Source organism: Apostichopus japonicus, chromosome 20 (genome assembly GCF_037975245.1).
Source record: "Apostichopus japonicus isolate 1M-3 chromosome 20, ASM3797524v1, whole genome shotgun sequence".
NCBI lineage: Eukaryota > Metazoa > Echinodermata > Holothuroidea > Aspidochirotida > Stichopodidae > Apostichopus > Apostichopus japonicus.
This window is the reverse complement of record NC_092580.1, coordinates 12498985-12516543: the sequence shown is the minus strand read 5'-3', so window position 1 is coordinate 12516543 and position 17559 is coordinate 12498985. Positions and strand designations below refer to the sequence as shown.

General features: G+C 37.0%; 2 protein-coding genes across 8 annotated transcripts in view; one reads left to right on the top strand and one right to left on the bottom strand.

Moving 5' to 3' along the window:
* Positions 1–17559, top strand: part of LOC139961851 (mitochondrial mRNA pseudouridine synthase Rpusd3-like) — a 125858-nt gene that overhangs the window by 21388 nt on the left and 86911 nt on the right. For 4 of the 7 annotated variants that reach the window (XM_071961442.1, XM_071961441.1, XM_071961443.1 and 1 more), the window contains exons 2-3: positions 1798–1914; positions 2744–2885. In XM_071961442.1, coding sequence (XP_071817543.1) covers positions 1848–1914; positions 2744–2885 — 209 coding nt within the window. In that variant the 5' untranslated portion in view covers positions 1798–1847. Of the gene's footprint in view, positions 1–13; positions 312–1797; positions 1915–2743; positions 2886–17559 lie in introns of those variants that run through there. The other 3 variants (XM_071961446.1, XM_071961432.1, XM_071961444.1) reach the window with 2 other exon arrangements.
* Positions 12503–16046, bottom strand: LOC139961843 (uncharacterized). The gene has a single exon (XM_071961414.1). It carries the CDS (start codon positions 16011–16013, stop codon positions 13821–13823), a length of 2193 nt encoding a protein of 730 aa, XP_071817515.1. The 5' UTR covers positions 16014–16046; the 3' UTR covers positions 12503–13820.

Below are 17559 nucleotides of genomic sequence, written 5' to 3'. Positions count from 1 at the left end.
TTAGTATTATCTAGTTTTGCGAAATGCTTTATCAATATCATGATTGTGACTACTAATAGTAATACTAGGCCTACTAAGCCTACTACAGGCCTAGGCCTACTACAGTATATAGGCCTACCCCGTTCGTAACAAAGGCTGTGTTAGAATTCATTAACAACGTTAGACCGAGCTTGTTAAATGCTATTCCGACAACGTACTTAATGGATGTGACACCTCTGCTAAGTGCTTGAATGAAAATAGTCTTTATTAAGATTGCGATATGGCCTAGGGCCTTGGCTAGGTGGTGTTTGTCAACAAATTGGCAACGACAGGTACCTTGACAGGTTACTAGCCTGAGTAGCCTAGGCATATAGCCTAGGCCTAGTATATTAATACATTGTAGATTAGGACAAGGTTGGCTATATCCCTTATCAGCCCAACCAATGTTAGGATCATACATCTGAATAATACATTGAACTTTGGTTCTGGCATTTCTATTTGTATTGAACTTTTCTATAAATGGTTGTTCAAAAAGGAATGGAAAAAATTTAACTGACCTGGCGTGGTGTAGCCACATAAACCTGATACATTGAACTTAAATTGTAGCATTTCTCCTGGTATTGATTTTTCCTATGCTTAAAAGAACCGACGGTGTATCCACAACAGCATGATACTTATATCTCTGTGTATTACTATACAGATGCCATAGCCAAACTCTGTGAAGGGTTTTGCTTTAAAGTTTGGGGTTATGACATTACTCTATTAGTTTGATAGAAAGCAGTTCCTTGACTTTTTCAGTATCCAATCCAGTGAAAAGGTTCTTATCGCATTTATCTGGAATTTTGAGCATTCCATTCTCACCTACACTGATTCATTTACATATCAACAACTTACGATTGATTAAAGAAAGATTACAGTAATAGAATTTTTACCTTAACACTTAATGAATAATTAGACTTTTTGTACAAATTGACATTTTGCAGGCTGTCCTAATTATAAATGCACACCACACCTTTCTAATATTTTAAATCAAACAATCAAACAATCAGATCATCCCTATCATATAACGTCAGACAGTAACAAATCGCCTATTTCACTCATTTGATAGGTACATTAATGTACTACTGTATGTAGTCCTGAACTACAAGATGTAGCTGAGCCATACATTTAATCAATTTCCTTTACAAGTAACATCTCCAAAGACTAGAAAAATAAGCTCTTAATAGACGTACAGTATACAAATATTCGTTACGTGTATTGAAGCTTTTGTTAACATGAACAAAATAGCAAGCCTAACGCAGATGAGTTTCGTCATCAAGATGGACAATATGGTTATCTCATCAAGATGGACAATATGGTTATCTCTGTCCACAGTACTACCATTAAAAAATTGCCTCTGTAGGCCTACATACTATTCTTTTTAACTACAAGCAAATGATAAATAATATAAATTATATCATATTTGAGACCTTTGTCGATAACATAGTATTGTACATGTTTTCTGAGTGACCAATAATTTGATAAGGTCCCATAGTATCTCTTAATTCGTAATTAAATTGTAATACGTAATTCTTACGTCATGGTCATCTTAATTATGGACTTTGAAGGTGACTGCTGTACCGTAGGGTGTTCATCTCAAAGATCCAAGAAATCTGACAAGATAATTGTTTTTAAGCTTCTTTGAGATGTACTCAGAAGTAGCTACCGTACCTTAAAGTCATTTGTGCTTTTGTTTTGTCTTGTTGTTGCTTGTACATCATCATTATTCAGGAACTGCAGTAATCATAGAATATGTTTCATTTTCTTATTTTCCTGTAGACAACCTGAAATGAGTGTGAGGCTGGGTCAATGCTGCAGCAGATTACTGCATGTCCAACTGGAGGAATCATGGCAGAAGTCTGAGATTAGATTTGCAAGGAAGATTCACACTGCAAGGTATTCATCAAAGTCGAAACAAGTTCAGCGAGAATCTCTTATCCATGTTGACCAGTCCAACACTAAATAACCTGAGAATAAAGAAGGGTTGTTAAAGATCTTAAAGTCAAACATTTGTTTTCATAAAGGCTTCACATCTGTTTCCTTACCTTCCCATTACTTTTTATTGGTTATGTTGACAATGTCGCTGTACAAAGCATTTAAGGTTACACAAATTTATACACAATACAATATTTGGAATATATTTACAAATATTGGAAAGAAATAAAAAAGTGAATTTTAACATTGTTACAAGAACGGCACAGGCCCAACTAGGAAACAAACGCTTTTCTCTTAACCAACAAGTTTGGCAGAAAACAAATCATTCAGTTCATTTAGAACCTGACCATCTTTTAACATCGATGGTAGTCAGTTCACTTTACGATATGTAGCTTTTCGATCTTCGATACAAAATTTTATTTGAGTTTACACTGTATTTGATGTAATGGTAAAATACAAATCATATAGACATGCCTGAGACTGCTAGTGTTCAGCTTGTACTTGTAGTACACTGTAGACTGCATCAGAAGTATAATGAGAGGGTATATCAAAGTATTAGTTTAGTGAATCCAAAGTTTCAGTAAATCATTTTAAACACTATCCATGAGATGATCGGATACAAATACTAGCTTAGATAGCAAGTCTTCTCATTTCGATAAGTGTTCAGAGAAGTATGAGGCAGGCATTCCAGTTTGGAGACTGCCATTTAATGTCCCCTTGATATATGTATTAATATACTTTCTTAATTGTTTTACCTAAATGTTTTTGATTTATAAATTGATATCTGCAGATGGTTTACTCATGATTGCAAAGCCACCCGAGGTGTCAGTTAACACAGGAAGAACGGACGCTGTCTCAGTCACTGAAGTCGTACCTCAACTGGCGGAGGCTTGCAATCTACCTTTTCTGGAGATAGTCAAAGCACCAGAGAAGTTAGTATCATGTTCTTTGTCTAATAGTCCATGCCACAAGTTTGTATGTATTTGCGTTTCCCAGTCATCAAACTGACGAAAAGTGCTGCAGGCTTTAGATTATTTTTGTAAGTAGCACTTGCAGAGACTTTCTCACTCTCGGTGTTTCCCACCATCTGCAGAGGAAGATGTGTTCAGCACACTTTGACACAAACACGTATTATAGGCAGTATAGTCTACGCAGAGGCCCTCTAAAGATAAAGTCTCCCTAACTTTGATATATGCCTAAACTCATTAGCCACAATTGTCCTGTTGTTCTAATGTGCATACTCAATTGTTTATCTTCAGCGGTGATTTACTCCATAGGTGCAGCAGAAAAAGGTCATGTTACAAAAGAGTACACTGACACACTGAGGGGGTAAGGGGGGGTGGTTCTGTTTGTTTTTCTGTATTCTAATTGTAAAGTTCTGTATTTTTTCAGTGAGTGTCACTGCCAGACAAGCCCTATCATAGGTTTTTTAGTTCACTTCCTTTCACAAGTTTTGTTTCTTATCTCCTGCTATGTTACATGTCATACTTATGTTGTGATAAAACAAAATAAAAGGAATGAAATATGGCTCAAGTCAAGCTGGGCAATGATCTGAACCTCTCAGAATTGATCAGTGAAACAACATTTATTATTTTCATAGTCTTTACAAACTGAACTGTACCAGAAGAACACATACTAGTGAAACACATAGGAAGGATGGTGTATTTCTTGGCTAATTTGAAGTCAGAGCTTTTTTTCCGACCACTACAGTCTACAGCTAGTATGTAATCTCATAAGCTTTGTAAGTGATAGCATGCTTAATATGGGGCCAGTGAGTACAGATCTTTAAGATACAATTTGTAAATTGATTGTAAATTCTGTGATCATGGGAGATGTATGCATCTTACATCTCAATTGATTCACAGCCCAATTTTCATGCAAAACTGTAAGGTTTTGTGTGATGTTATTATGCACACAAGCTCAAATTAATGATGCACAAGTTAATGCAAATTTCCCAAATTAAAAAACAACATTGGAGTAGTTATTAGTTGTTAAGATTCCTTTATGTTATGTTCTATCTGGTAATGTTCAACAGTAATTCTAGAGAAGTTACCAAAGTGCCGTTAAGTACCTGACCCTCCCCCCTGCCCTCCCCATACTCCTTCATATCTCTACTTACATGAATTTTGTAAAGTGCATTGAATATCATTTATATTCAAATCAAATGAGGTGTATTTGTTTCTCTTTAGCAGTCAGAAAATGAGGAAGAACCTACAGAAAATGATGTCAGAGATAGCTCTGTAATACCCGTAAGTTTTTGTTATCACTTGTTTCCATTCTGTTGTGTCGGAAAAAATTGTTTTATAAGTCTTGTTAGGTAAGTAGCAGACATTATGGAAAGAGTCTCACAAAGAACACCAGCTGTCTTTAGCTCTGAAGAGTTAAAGACTGTATTTCTTTGGAGGTGTGAGTGTGTGTGTGAGGGGGTGGGGGGGGGGGGGCTGGGGGAGAGCATGGGATTGGCTGGTAATTAGTTTGTGCATGGCTGAGTGCTTGATTATCTTGCTGGCTCACCAGTCAAAAGTTGACTGACTGTTGGTTTAAGTTCATTGGTTTGAAAACAAATCTATTTCATATAAAATACAGTTTTTTTTTGTGTATTTAGTATTGGACTATTTAAAATACTCTTTTATTATACTTAATTCAAATCTAAAATGTTTTTAATGCAACCCCATTTAAAGATAGAAATTAAATAAAAGGATAAATCTTGGACTACGTAAATGTGTTAAAGACTATAAGATATCTCTTTAAAATTGCAAAGCAAATAATGCAAATTGAAATGCAGTCACTTTTGTATGTGTCAATTGAGCTAGTAGGATAGTGCATGAACTAAACCTGTTAGGATCACCTTGAAAAAACTTAATTTTGACATTGATATAATGTGTAATAACTCATACATGTTTGCTTCATATATTATTCCATTCCAGAATTTCTTTTTGATATGTTAAAGAGGAACATAATCTAAGCATTCTGGTGAAATTTGCATTCAATTCCTATGTACCGTTTTTGAGATATTGACAGTTGAAGTTACCACCTTACGTACCAAAAGTGAACTTGGAGCAAACAGGTGTGACATCATTGTTGCACACTGATACATAATGTTTCGTTTTCCTTTAAAATTTACGTCTAATTTTATACTCCACAGTTGGATTCATCCATAATGTGAATGTACCATAGGTATTGGTATAATTTCAACTTTACATCCCCTGTAGACAAACTAGTAACCTTATCCAATTCAAAGTCAAATCAATAGACTGAAAAATAAAGAAAAATCAATACATTATTTGTCAGTGTGCAACTATGACATCACACCTGTTTGCTTCAAGTTCACTTTTGGTAGGATATTAGATAACTTCAACTGTCAATATCTCAAAAATAGTACATAGGAATTGAATGCAAATTTCAATAGAATGCTAATAGATTATGTTCCTCTTTCACATAGCAAAAAGGAAATTTGACCTGGACTATTCTTTTAAACTTAAACCAGTCCCATGATGAAATGTTCAAAGGAATAATATATCCTAAACTGCTAAAGCTGACAAGTCAATACCAAATAAATTAGAAAATGGCAAATAGAGTACTGCTTAGAATCCAATTATTAAACCACTGAATACATCCTATTGCCTTTCATACATGCATTTGGGATTTCTAGTGCGTAATCTTCATGTTAATAGTGTATATCTGACATCTGTAATTGTTTGTTAATTTCATTCAATAACTTTTTAGAAATTGTTTTATGCCCAGTTAGAATACTCACTCCACCCCTTTAAAATCACATTGAGAGCTGCCTCCTCTGTTGATTGCCTAATTTTGTTACTGCTGGCAATACTGAATGTATAGAGGTTAACATTTACCCATTTTTACCTCGTTTGCAATGGGGAGAAACATTGGGGGCTGTGAAAACTTATCCCTTTGCTTCTGTTTTGCAACAAATGGCAAGGGATGGGGTGTGCCTTGTCCTCCGTTGCTCTGGATAACCTGTGCATTAAGGTCAAAAGTAGCAGTGCTGGACATTTCGCTATTACTATAGCATGTATATACTAAACAATGTTTCCCCACACCAAAACATCTCCCATTTTCTCTTCAATCTCTACCCTACCCCTCCTCCAAACCTGTTGTACAGACCCAATGCAAGATTATATTGAAAGCTTCCTCCCTTATAGATTGCCGTATTATGTTACTAATGACATTCAATTTATGTAGAGATTAACATTATCCATATTTGCAATGGGCCGCAAGGATTCATTGTGGGCTATGAAATGTTCCCCCAGCTGGCTTTCATCTGGAAGCCAAGGGTAGACTTCTTGGTAGTCCTGATTTATCCCTCCCCCCCTTTGTCCCCCACCCTTGTTTGAGCTACAGGATATATCCCTACCCTACTTTTCTTCTTTTTATTATCTAACCGGTTTATTTGTAGTGTTCTTAGATATTCTTCTCTAATATACCATTGCCTATATGTAATATATGTTAATGCCCACTCCCAAATATCTTTGTCACGTTTTTTTTTAATCTCTACCCTTACACCCTTCTCCACCCCTGGTATGCAGTGAACCAAAGCAAAATCAAATTGAGAGGTGCTTCCTTTATTGATTGTCTCATTTTAATACTGCAATGCTCAATGTGTAGAGGTTAACGTTGACCCCATTTATTAATATTTGAAATTGGGGGAATTATTGCGGGCTTCCACCTGGAAGCGAAGGGTCCACTTGTTGGCGGTCCTGGTTTTATTTTCACATTATTTTTGCGGGGGGGGGGGATAGGGACATTCTGCCTTCCCCTTCCCCTCTGGCTAAGCGAATTGCCCCACCCTACCATTTTCTCTACCTGACTTGTACAGTCAAATGACTTTTCAAATTAGGTATTAGTGCTGGTTATGTATTTCATGTTGTATATGTATCCCCATTCCAAAACTTCACCTTTCTGTTCAGAACATCTCTATCCTGACCCCTCCTCCAGCCCTGACATAGAATCAATGCAGACTTTCATTAATATCTGCCTCCCTTATTGATTGCCTCATCTTGTTAGATCTGATAAAAGTCAATGTGTAGAGGTTGCATAGACCCTATTTAACCATATTGCAATGCTCCTTCTTCAAATGGGAATCTTTGCGGGAGGGGGCAGGCCTGCTAAACAAACCTACTGGAAGCTAACAGTATACTTGTTGGCGGTCCTGATGTTGCTTCAAACCTTTTTCACCTGGGGATTTTCTGCCTCACCCCCCCCCCCCCCCCCTTCCATATATCTCTGCCCTCCTTTTTTTCTGTCTGACCATTAAATTAATGTCAAAGGTGGTATTCCTATATACTTCACTAATACATTTGCCTATATGTACTAAACTTACCCCAACCCACAATATTTTCCGTCCCCTTTTCTCATTGATCTCTACCCTCACCCCTTCTCCACCCCTGATATGCATAACCAAAGCAAACTCACATTGAGGGCTGCCTCTTTTATTGATTGCCTGATTTTGTTACTAAAACACTCAATGTGTAGAGGTTAAAGGTGTATAGGTCCAAACTATAGGACGCTATAATTGCTATAAGATTTCAAACAGCACTTTCCTGGAGGCATTTAATCTCTAAATTTCCCCCAAATTAATTCTAAATTAGCAAAAAAGATGGCTGAATGTCCCAGTGAGGTTGATTACCTTCAGGGTGGTAATATGAAGAGTAAAAGAAGTTTGACAATGTGCAGTTGACTATATTTGAAAATCTTGCATATTTGGGTTCAATACAGCATACCTTTAACATAGACCCTTTTTACCCTGTTTGCAATGGGGAGAATTATTGGTGCAGGGCTGTGAAACATATATCCATTGTCTTCTGTCATGAAACTAATGAGGGTGGGGGTGGGGGGGGGGGTCATGGACACCTTGACTTCCATTGCTCTGGCTAGCCTGAACTTTAAGGTCAACGGTAGCAGTACTAGATATTTCATTTATGTACTATGTTAGCCCACATTAAAGAACCCTCCCTTTTTCTGTTCAATTCCTACATTTACCCTTACTCAACCCCTGGTATGTAGTGAAGCAATGCCAAATCGCATTGAGAGTAAAAGCATAGTCAACCAGGTAGCTCAGAGCTCATAGTTTTCATGTCGATGTTAATTCAGATTGATTGCCATCATGGTTTGTTTTGGGTCAGCCGGAGTAAAAGTTTGAAACATAGCTTAGTGTAGTAAAACAGAACTTAAGTTTTTTTTTTAAATGTAGAAGCCTGTATTATTCATTCACTTTATCATCGTTACTAACCATTATTACACAACATTGCTGACCGCTCACTCACATGTAATATTGGTTTACTTGCAATGTGAAATCAAGTAGTGAAAACACACACATTGAACAAACCTGGACTAACTAAACTGTAAAACCTCTTGTCCCTTAAATCAGTCTGAACTGCAACATGGCTAATGTAGATGTATAATCCAACCAGAGTTCATAAGTAATTTAACTAGGAATCATATACATCACAGGAAAATTTACACCAGAACCTGACGATAGAAGCATGGAACTGGGAACATTCCTGAAAGTTGTGATAGTGTCACTATCTAAATTTATTGAAATCTATATTTATTTTTAATTAAAGAAGTTATCGATGTCTATATCGCTAATGATTGGCTCTGTGTACAGTGAATGTAATTGGGCAGTGTGTGGTGACTGTGAGTGATACCAATGCTTTTGCAACCCTGGTATAAGTGTAATTTGTCATTTGTTTTACTTCTAATTTACAGCTTATAAACCTCCTCAGAAAAGACAAGGGAGTCCACAGAGATTCTACCCATTCTGTTCAAAGACCTTGGCTGGATCTCAGCTTACTCCGCAAAAAGAAATCAAGAACCATTTCCACTGCTGTTTAAAACACTGTTTATTTCTATCACTTTACCACCATTGATTAATTAATGTGAAATGTTATCTCTAATCAGTACAAACTTTCATGTTTTAATACATGCAATATTGACAGTCTACTATAAATGTGATGCTCATTTGGAAGAATCTCAAATAATAATTAAAATAAATTTCACAAGCTTTTCTTATCAGCTCAGTCTTTCATCTTTTATAATACACATGATTGATACATTGTTGTTACATGATATGCACAATGCAAACATTGTACCATGAGTGATTCATTAAAATGTGTATATCTGATCATAAGGATAAACTTCCGTCTTTCAGTGAATAAATCCTGTTTACTCTAGCTGTTCTCTTGTTGTTATGTGACTGTTCATTGCCAATTTTCTACAAAGAATTTTTCATTAAAATTTACTTATTGTTCAATACATAATATTTACACCACACATTTGTCTTAGAGAGCTCACATTGGGAGCTGCCTACTTTATCGATTGCATAATTTTGTTTCTTTTACACCAGATAAAGACTTTAAAAACAATGAATGCCATATCTGATAACACTAAATATATGTAGAGGTTAACATGCACCCCATTTTGGGGGGAGGATAGGGATAGGATGGGGCTGTGGATCATTCCCTTTGTTTTGTATGCAACTAAGGGGAGGGTGATGTGCTGCCTGCACTTTGACCTTATTCCTAGCATGGTCTGGCAGTTGGTTGCCATGGTGACACTTTGAGATGAAATCTCTTTTTTTCGTTCAATATATATAAATATATATAAATATAAATATATATATAAATATATATAACTATATATATATATATATATATATATATATATATATATATATATGTACATACAAGGACATTTCTCACCTTACCGTTCTGTTATTCCCATCTCTGTTTAATCTGTTTATATAAATGCATATTCTTTTTTTCTACATAAACCATTGCTATTGGAGGATTGTAAGCTATAGAAATGTTATCTCCCCTGAAATTGTCATGGATGACAACAGTTCTTGTGGATTCATTCGATGTTATATCTACAACTGCGATGTCATGCATTGTTAGTTTTAGGATATTTTATGATGTGTACAAGTAAGATGGCCTGACGTTTCGATCCTAGCAGGATCTTCTTCAAAAGCTGAATGACAAGTAACAGTAACAGAAGGGACAAAAACAAACACATAATACAGACAGGTTAATGAGCATGGTGAACACAAAGAGAAAGATTTAAGGGGATTAGTAGAGAGAAGAAAGAAAGAAACCAACAGGGGAAGAGGAGAGGTAGGAGATAAACAGTGGAGGGGCAAAGAGGATTAAGGGAAGGGGGTAGGGAATAAACTGGAGGAGGACAAAGACAGAAAGGTGTGGAGAAAAAGGGTGGAAGAGAGCTATAAGAAGAGGAGTGATTGGGGGGGGGGGGATATTTTATGATGTTGGACTTTGGTACTGCAAAATATACATGCAATAGGTTAAACCCTATTAACAGCGCACTAAAATGTCGACATATCACCTGTTGTTATATGCAAGGGCGGCGGAAGCACTTTTAATCTGGGGGGGAACCGACATCAAAGGGCACTTTGCAGAAATTCGATTGGACTGATGCAGCCTTATATTAAGTACCCTTCATAACTCTTATTGTATTATCTTATTTGCGTGTACACATCACTCCATCAACACCCGCCCCCCCCCCCCCCTCAAGGAAAATATGCATACCAGCACTGCAATATCCAATGTGCAAATTGGGAAACAAGGAACAAGTTTTCTTTTGAGACAAAATGAGGTGAAATCATGCTAGTTGCTAATGTAGGAATCTTTCGAATTAGAGTTTATTTCTTGTTAATATCTTAACAAATGTTTCCATTCGAAATAGCTTTGAGTTTGACCCACAGAAATTCATTAAAAGTCAGGGGCGTATCCAGGATTTGCAAAGTTGTATGCACGACTATCTGAGCGGAGCGCCACGATCAGTTGGCGCGGAGCGTAGAAAAAATTTTTTGGTTTTACAAACCCCTCAGATGGCCAGAAACGGCCCTTCCCGAGTGTTCATTCTGGTTCCCTGGCCTCTTGCTAACTTGAGACACCTAAATTTTTATGTAGAAAAAGGGCACATTTTTAACCCGAGGAAAAGTGGGGGGGGGCACGTGCCCCCTGTGCCCCCCGGTTCCGCCGCCCTTGGTTATATGGCTTCTCAACTTGTATGATTATTAGGCCTATATTAAAAGGAAGTTTAGGATTGAGAGTAATAAGTAAATCACATATGCATAATTTACATAACCAGTAATTTACATAACCAGTGATTTACATTTACTAAGTTGCAGCATTTTCTTAGTATTTCTTCACATTCATTTTTATTTTGACTTGTGGATTGGTTAGCGACTGAACTTTATCTTAAAACAGGCGCTTCTCTCAATAAATATGTGGAAATGCGACATATTATACAGTGAAATCATTAAACGTAACACTGCAATACGAATGGTACCTAATCGACTCACCACAGCCATAGGCGTAGGAGGCGGGGGGGGGGGGGGGGCTGCAGCCCCCCAACCCAAAAGTTTTGTGAAAATTCAGGCAATATGCTGAGAATTTTTTGGGCACCTACTGAAAGAAGAAACAATTGCAATGTGTTTTCAATGGTTAAACTTATATTATTATGATCATTAATATATTGTAACGACTTCCCCAATAATTGTAACCAATATGGAAGGGTAATAACAAGGAAAATGATTGTATTTTATTGGCATGCGATGTAATAATCGATGAATGCGCGAAAAATTGTGGTAATATTTTTCGGGCAAGTCGTTACAGCCCCCCAAATCAAATTAGGCTCCTACGCCTATGACCACAGCTATTAACGCTATAAAGTGTATCACCATGGTAATCACCTGACCTAAAATGTAATGGTCAGTACAATAACAGTCAACCCACAAACAACCGGAACTCCATAAAATAAAAGTTTATGCGACAGGGAATGAAAACCTGCTCGCTATATCTGCCCTCGCACTTTGCGTTCACCAGAACATGTTTCATGTTCAAACGTCTAATGTATCAATATGAATACAATACAAGAAGAAGAACAGATCGCAGGCGAAAATTGCCAAATTGGAGAAAACAACCACGTTAGCTTGAAACGTATCACTTCCACACGATAGTTTGCAAAACTCATCTTCGTGGTAGTGTTATGGTTTTATAAAATGTTCCCAACTGCTGTCTCCTAAATATTTTTACCCCCACCCCAAGGGCGGCGGAACCGGGGGGCACAGGGGGCACGTGCCCCCCCACTTTTCCTCAGGGTTAAAAATGTGCCCTTTTTCTACATAAAAATTGAGGTGTCTCAAGTTAGCAAGAGGCCAGGGAACCAGAATGAACACTCGGGAAGGGCCGTTTCCGGCCATCTGAGGGATTTGTAAAACCAAAAATTTTCTTGTACGCTCCGCGCCAACCGATGGTGGCGCTCCGCTCAGAATGTCGTGCATACAACTTTGGATATTGCAGTGCTAGTATGCATTTTTTCCATGAAAGGGGGGGGGGGGGCGTTGATGGAGTGATGTGTATACGCGAAGAAGATAATACAATAAGAGTTATAAAGGTTACTAAATATAAGACTACATCAGTCCAATTGAATTTCTGCAAAGTGCCCTTTGATGTCGGTGCCCCCCCAGATTAAAAGTGCTTCCGCCGCCCTTGCCCCACCCCCCTCCCCACCCCTTGAGCGTATGTCTGTTAGTTACTTTGTCCCATCTTGAATGAACACTCTGTATTACAGGATTTATAATTTCAGCAGTCTTTTAACGTTTCAAGTAAGGCTATTTTTACTGCTTCAAGTGATCCGTTTGAATGACCGAGCGACTCAGTGGAGTGCGTAACTGATTAGAAAAGTGGGAAGGGACAAGACATCTACTCCTCTTTCTAAAGTGGGGGGGGGGTGGAACTTTGCTCTACCCCTCCTTTGATTATGACACTGCATATACACTAGAGCTTCCATTTTAACATTATGTCACATAGACAGTGGTTACATAAGAAGCATGTTAGCTATCTGACCCTTTCTTTAATATGTTCATATTCTTTTATTTAGATTGGAAGCTTAAAAGTGCCATCTTTGCCCCAATAAGTCAACATTTTTCAGTAAATTGTAAAGATAACAAGATAATATCTTCTCAAAAATCAGAAAAATGTTGGATTGCTCAGTTGCTTTAACTGAGACATTGAACATTTTTCTGCAAAATGTTTAATTGACAACTTATCAGATCTCGTCAATCGAACATTTTTCCGCAAAATATTAAATTGTTCACTTCATTCCAACTAGGCAATTTTCTGCAAAATGTTGAATTGACAACTTATCTTTTCTCGTCAATTCAACATTTTTCCGCAAAATATTAAATTGTTCACTTCATTCCAACTGAGCAATTGAGCAATTTTCTGCAAAATGTTCAATTGACAACTTATCGTATCTCGTCAATTCAACATTTTTCTGCAAAATGTTCAATTGTTCACTAATGTCCAAGTGAGTAAGTGAACAATTTTCTCCAAAATGTTTCTCAGTTGGAACTAATATATATATCATATATCATAAAAGGTTATATTAGATGGAGGAAGATTATAAAGAAAGAGTTGAAATCCAGAAATGACCTGTAATGATATATATACCACATTGTATCACAAAGTCTACGTAGCTTATACCCAAGGAATAATATGCCAACCTTGTCTAGAATATGTGAAAGGCTGTAGTAAAAGTATTTATTCATAACAAAGGAATATACTGATATTAACATAAATTAACCCCTATATAGGAAGACAGTCTTTGTAATGGATATATTAAGATACGGAGATAAACTCCTTAGGGACTAGTTATTTGCCAATTATAAATGCAGCTGACAATAACTCTTAGAAATTAGGATTGTAATATTTTCCTATATCTGTAAAACCCCAGAAAAACAAATACAGCAACGATAACAACCATTCTGTGTATTGTAACTCGCGAAACCATTTTGTTTTAGTATGTATAATTTCTATAAAGCGCTATACAGGTACTAGTCCGTATATATACATCTTCCCTGTAAAGGTGGCTATCATGAGTTTCTCCTCACCATCTACTACCGATGTGGTCATGCACCATGCGTCGTCATCAACTGACATTGTAGTTAGTAATTGCCGGCCATCTCGACTGTATTGTGTTAGCACAGTGTTCTCCTGCCTATCATCATGCCATAACATGTAGATGAACCCTCCCATGCCTATGCACACACTGTAAGGTTTTAAGTCATCTCCACTTACATTTGGTTTGGTGAATTTATACACCACCTTACTCCCTGAAGTCATCATGGTAACTTCATATGAGGACATACTTTCATAGTCACAGATCAGAAGATTAGCGTTGTGGACAGTGACATCATATGAATCCCTGATTACATCAGGTAGTATTATGTTGTGACTGTAATTCAGCTGATAATCATATACATACACTTCTCTGCTGTTAGTACCAACAATGATTTCATTCTTGGCGGGATTCGTGGTAACAGACCACACAAACCTACCCTCTGGCCACGTCTTAACCATATCACTGATGTTCTTCTTATTGTAAGAAGAGTCAGAAATATTATAAATACCGATTTCATCCGGTATGCAAACTGTAATGACATTGAACCCTGACAAATTACAACAGAAACGATCTACTCGAAGCCAAAATGTCTCATTTCTATTTAAGACATTCTGATTTAATATTTCTCCTTTCATGTTAATGACAGTGATGTGTGATTCCTCTTCTGATACACTACCAGTCATAACGATATTACCATTGCTACTAGTTGTCATACAGGTGATAATGTAACCTTTAGCTTTGATTCCCACAACATCAACAACAGACTCTGCGCTTTCTGTAATTACAACTTTATCAGATATAACTTTTGTAATATCACTGATGACAAAATCAGATAAAGATTCTAACTCTGGATATTCTTGTTTCATTTCTTCGATCATAGGTTCACTGGCTGCTCTTATGTCGGGGACACACTGTGCGTCTGTCCAATCGTCATTACATGCAAGAATGGAAGAAGACGTTGCTGATAAGTTTTCGAACCGTTTAATAAGTTGCTTACAATTATTCAGTATTTCTTCACATTCGTTTTTGTTTTGACTTGTAAGAAGATCTTTAGCCGTTGTCAAGGTCTTGAAATTACTATCTAACTCCCCAAGCTTTTTAAAGAATTCACCCTCAATTTCTTGACGAATTTCCTTAAATTCTTGCAATTCCTGGTCATATTTGACATCGGTACTTTTCATATTTTCTTGATGTTTCATGATCAAACGGTTCATTTCCTCTTCATGCTTAACAGTTATTTCACGTTTTTCACATCCTCTTCTATTTTCTATGTCAGCAACTCCTTGTTCATGTTCATCGTTACATTTGGCAAGTTTTTCCTTTATTTTTTTTGCCTGTTCCTCGTGTTGAATTGTCAACAACTCTGTCTTTTTTGTAACATTTTCATTCAATTTTACTAGCACCATTTGAACCTTCTCGGGTAACGCGTATAGTTTAGTCTTGTGCTTGCTTAGTTCAGCGAGGTTCCGATTCAGTAATGTCCTTTCTTTCTGGGCTAGGTCATTCACATCTATGAGATCGTGACCTTTGTGTTTACCGTGAGTGCAGACTAAACAAACCGGTTCATTTTGGCATGTACCACAGCACAATTTGGCCAGTTCTTTGATATGAAAATGGCACCTGGGATCTTCTGTCATTGCAGCTATTTTCTCCATGGTCAGGTTCTTAGCTGCCATATTTTCCAATTTCAGAGTGCTTGGTTGGTGATCAGTAAACATTCTATTACTGATATGAACCCTGTAACATTTGTCGCATAAAAAAGCTCTACATTTAAAGCAGTAGGCGGAACATATCACATCCTTTGAACAGCTCACACACTGCTTCAAATCTTTCTTTTCGAATGATTTACGCAATTCTATGAACTCGAGCATACTCTTCATGTGAAAATCAGTCTTAAAGCCGTCCAATCCATCCTCTGGTATACAATATCGCTGTTTACAAAGTGGACATTCAATCGTCCCATCATGGCTGGCTTGAATAACTGTTCTCAAGCAATCGTTACAGTATCGATGAAGACATGGTAACTGTTTCGGCTCATTAAATTGATCCAAACAAACAGAGCACATGAAGAAGTTTTCTGTCAGGTCTTCCATGAAAGGGTTCCAGGTAGCCATGTTGATGAAGGTTGTTGACTCTCACTTGACAAAACTATACTCAGTTACGTCACAATCTGTGAAAGAGTTTAGGAAAAGAAAGGGAAAGGGTTTAACAAAATATTTTTTATCCCTGTATTTCATAAAATATGAATGGAAATACAAACATACGTACGTTCAAAACCCATTAAAAATAGTATGGACATAGAAGTGCTAAAACATTTCAGGCAAGTGTTTAACCTTTTCTTCATCTCCAAACTTTGGAGAAGGTTGTGGATGCACGACTTGAGCCATACTTACATACCAATGCCCTTCACAAACAGTTGGACTTCAGGATGTTGCATTGAAGAAGTTTGAGTCAATATCTGTCTAACCGATTTCAAACAGTTTGAATTAAAATCGAACTTTCCGAACCAGTATCTCTAGAGTTTGGCGTTCCACAGGGATCCGTGCTTTGGCTCAAGTTATTCACTATGTACACAATCGTAAATAGTCACAACTTGAATTACCATTTTTATACGGATGACACACAAATTTACCTTTCATTGAAGCCTGTTATTTAATATCTCTGCTAGTAGATGTGTTTTGGAGAATATTGAATATTGCTTTGTTGATATTAAATAGTAGATGACAAGCAATACACTTAAACTGAATGGTGACAAGATTGAAGTAATCATAATCATAAACTGAATTTTTTCCGATGTATCGTTGAGGGCGGAAGGAGTTTTCGATTAAATCCGTATCAGACAGTCAAAACTTGAAGTTTATCTTGATACAATTCTTAATAGGGATGCACATGTAAACCATATTTATCATCTCTCTGATCTCAGTTCTGGACAGAGCACTTAAATCACCTTATAGTAGATGCAATCGTTGTGGTTCTACATGAAGGGAGTAGCAGTAGTAACTGCAGTAGGTTGATATTCTGTTTTAATGGATAAAAGTTCTCACTCAATTTAATCAGGCTTCAAGGCATTGAAGACTCACCCCAACCCGCGTGCCGCCCTCTGAAAAAAAGTTAGCTTTCCGTTGCTTGCAAGGGAAGTTTTCTTCTTGTCGCTACAAAATGCAGACAGTAATGAAACGTGATACCTTGTTATCTTTTATCTGGACCTGAGATCAGGAAGTTCCATAACATCTCCCCGCTGAGATGTTACTCGCTGCAATTACATAGCTCATGCAGTTGTTAGTATTTAGAGCTCTAATACTCTATGAGATGCATTGATCCTTTGACCTCCACAAAAAACAACGTCCAATTTTTACTCAAGGCGTTGCCAAATACCAAGTTCATCGAAGATTTACTTTTTGAGTCATTTAGTTTGTAAGGTTTTCAGACTTTGACCTCTGCAGAAAACCCTTCGGTTCTTAAAGTCAATAAAGGGGATCCACATATTGAGTTATGAAATACATTCAAGTTTTTACTTTTGGAGTTTAACCGTTTTAACAAGGTTTTCAATCTTTGACCTCTGTTGACCTCAAGTGATCACAGACCTGTCAACCTGTTTAACTTCAAAATAGGGAGAATAACATTTTTCAGGGCCAAAAAATAGGGAGAACGAGGGGGAAA

What these genes read in the sequence shown, in the direction of transcription:
- LOC139961843 (XM_071961414.1), bottom strand. Translation starts at nt 16,013, where the DNA reads ATGGCTACCTGGAACCCTTTCATGGAAGACCTGACAGAAAACTTCTTC.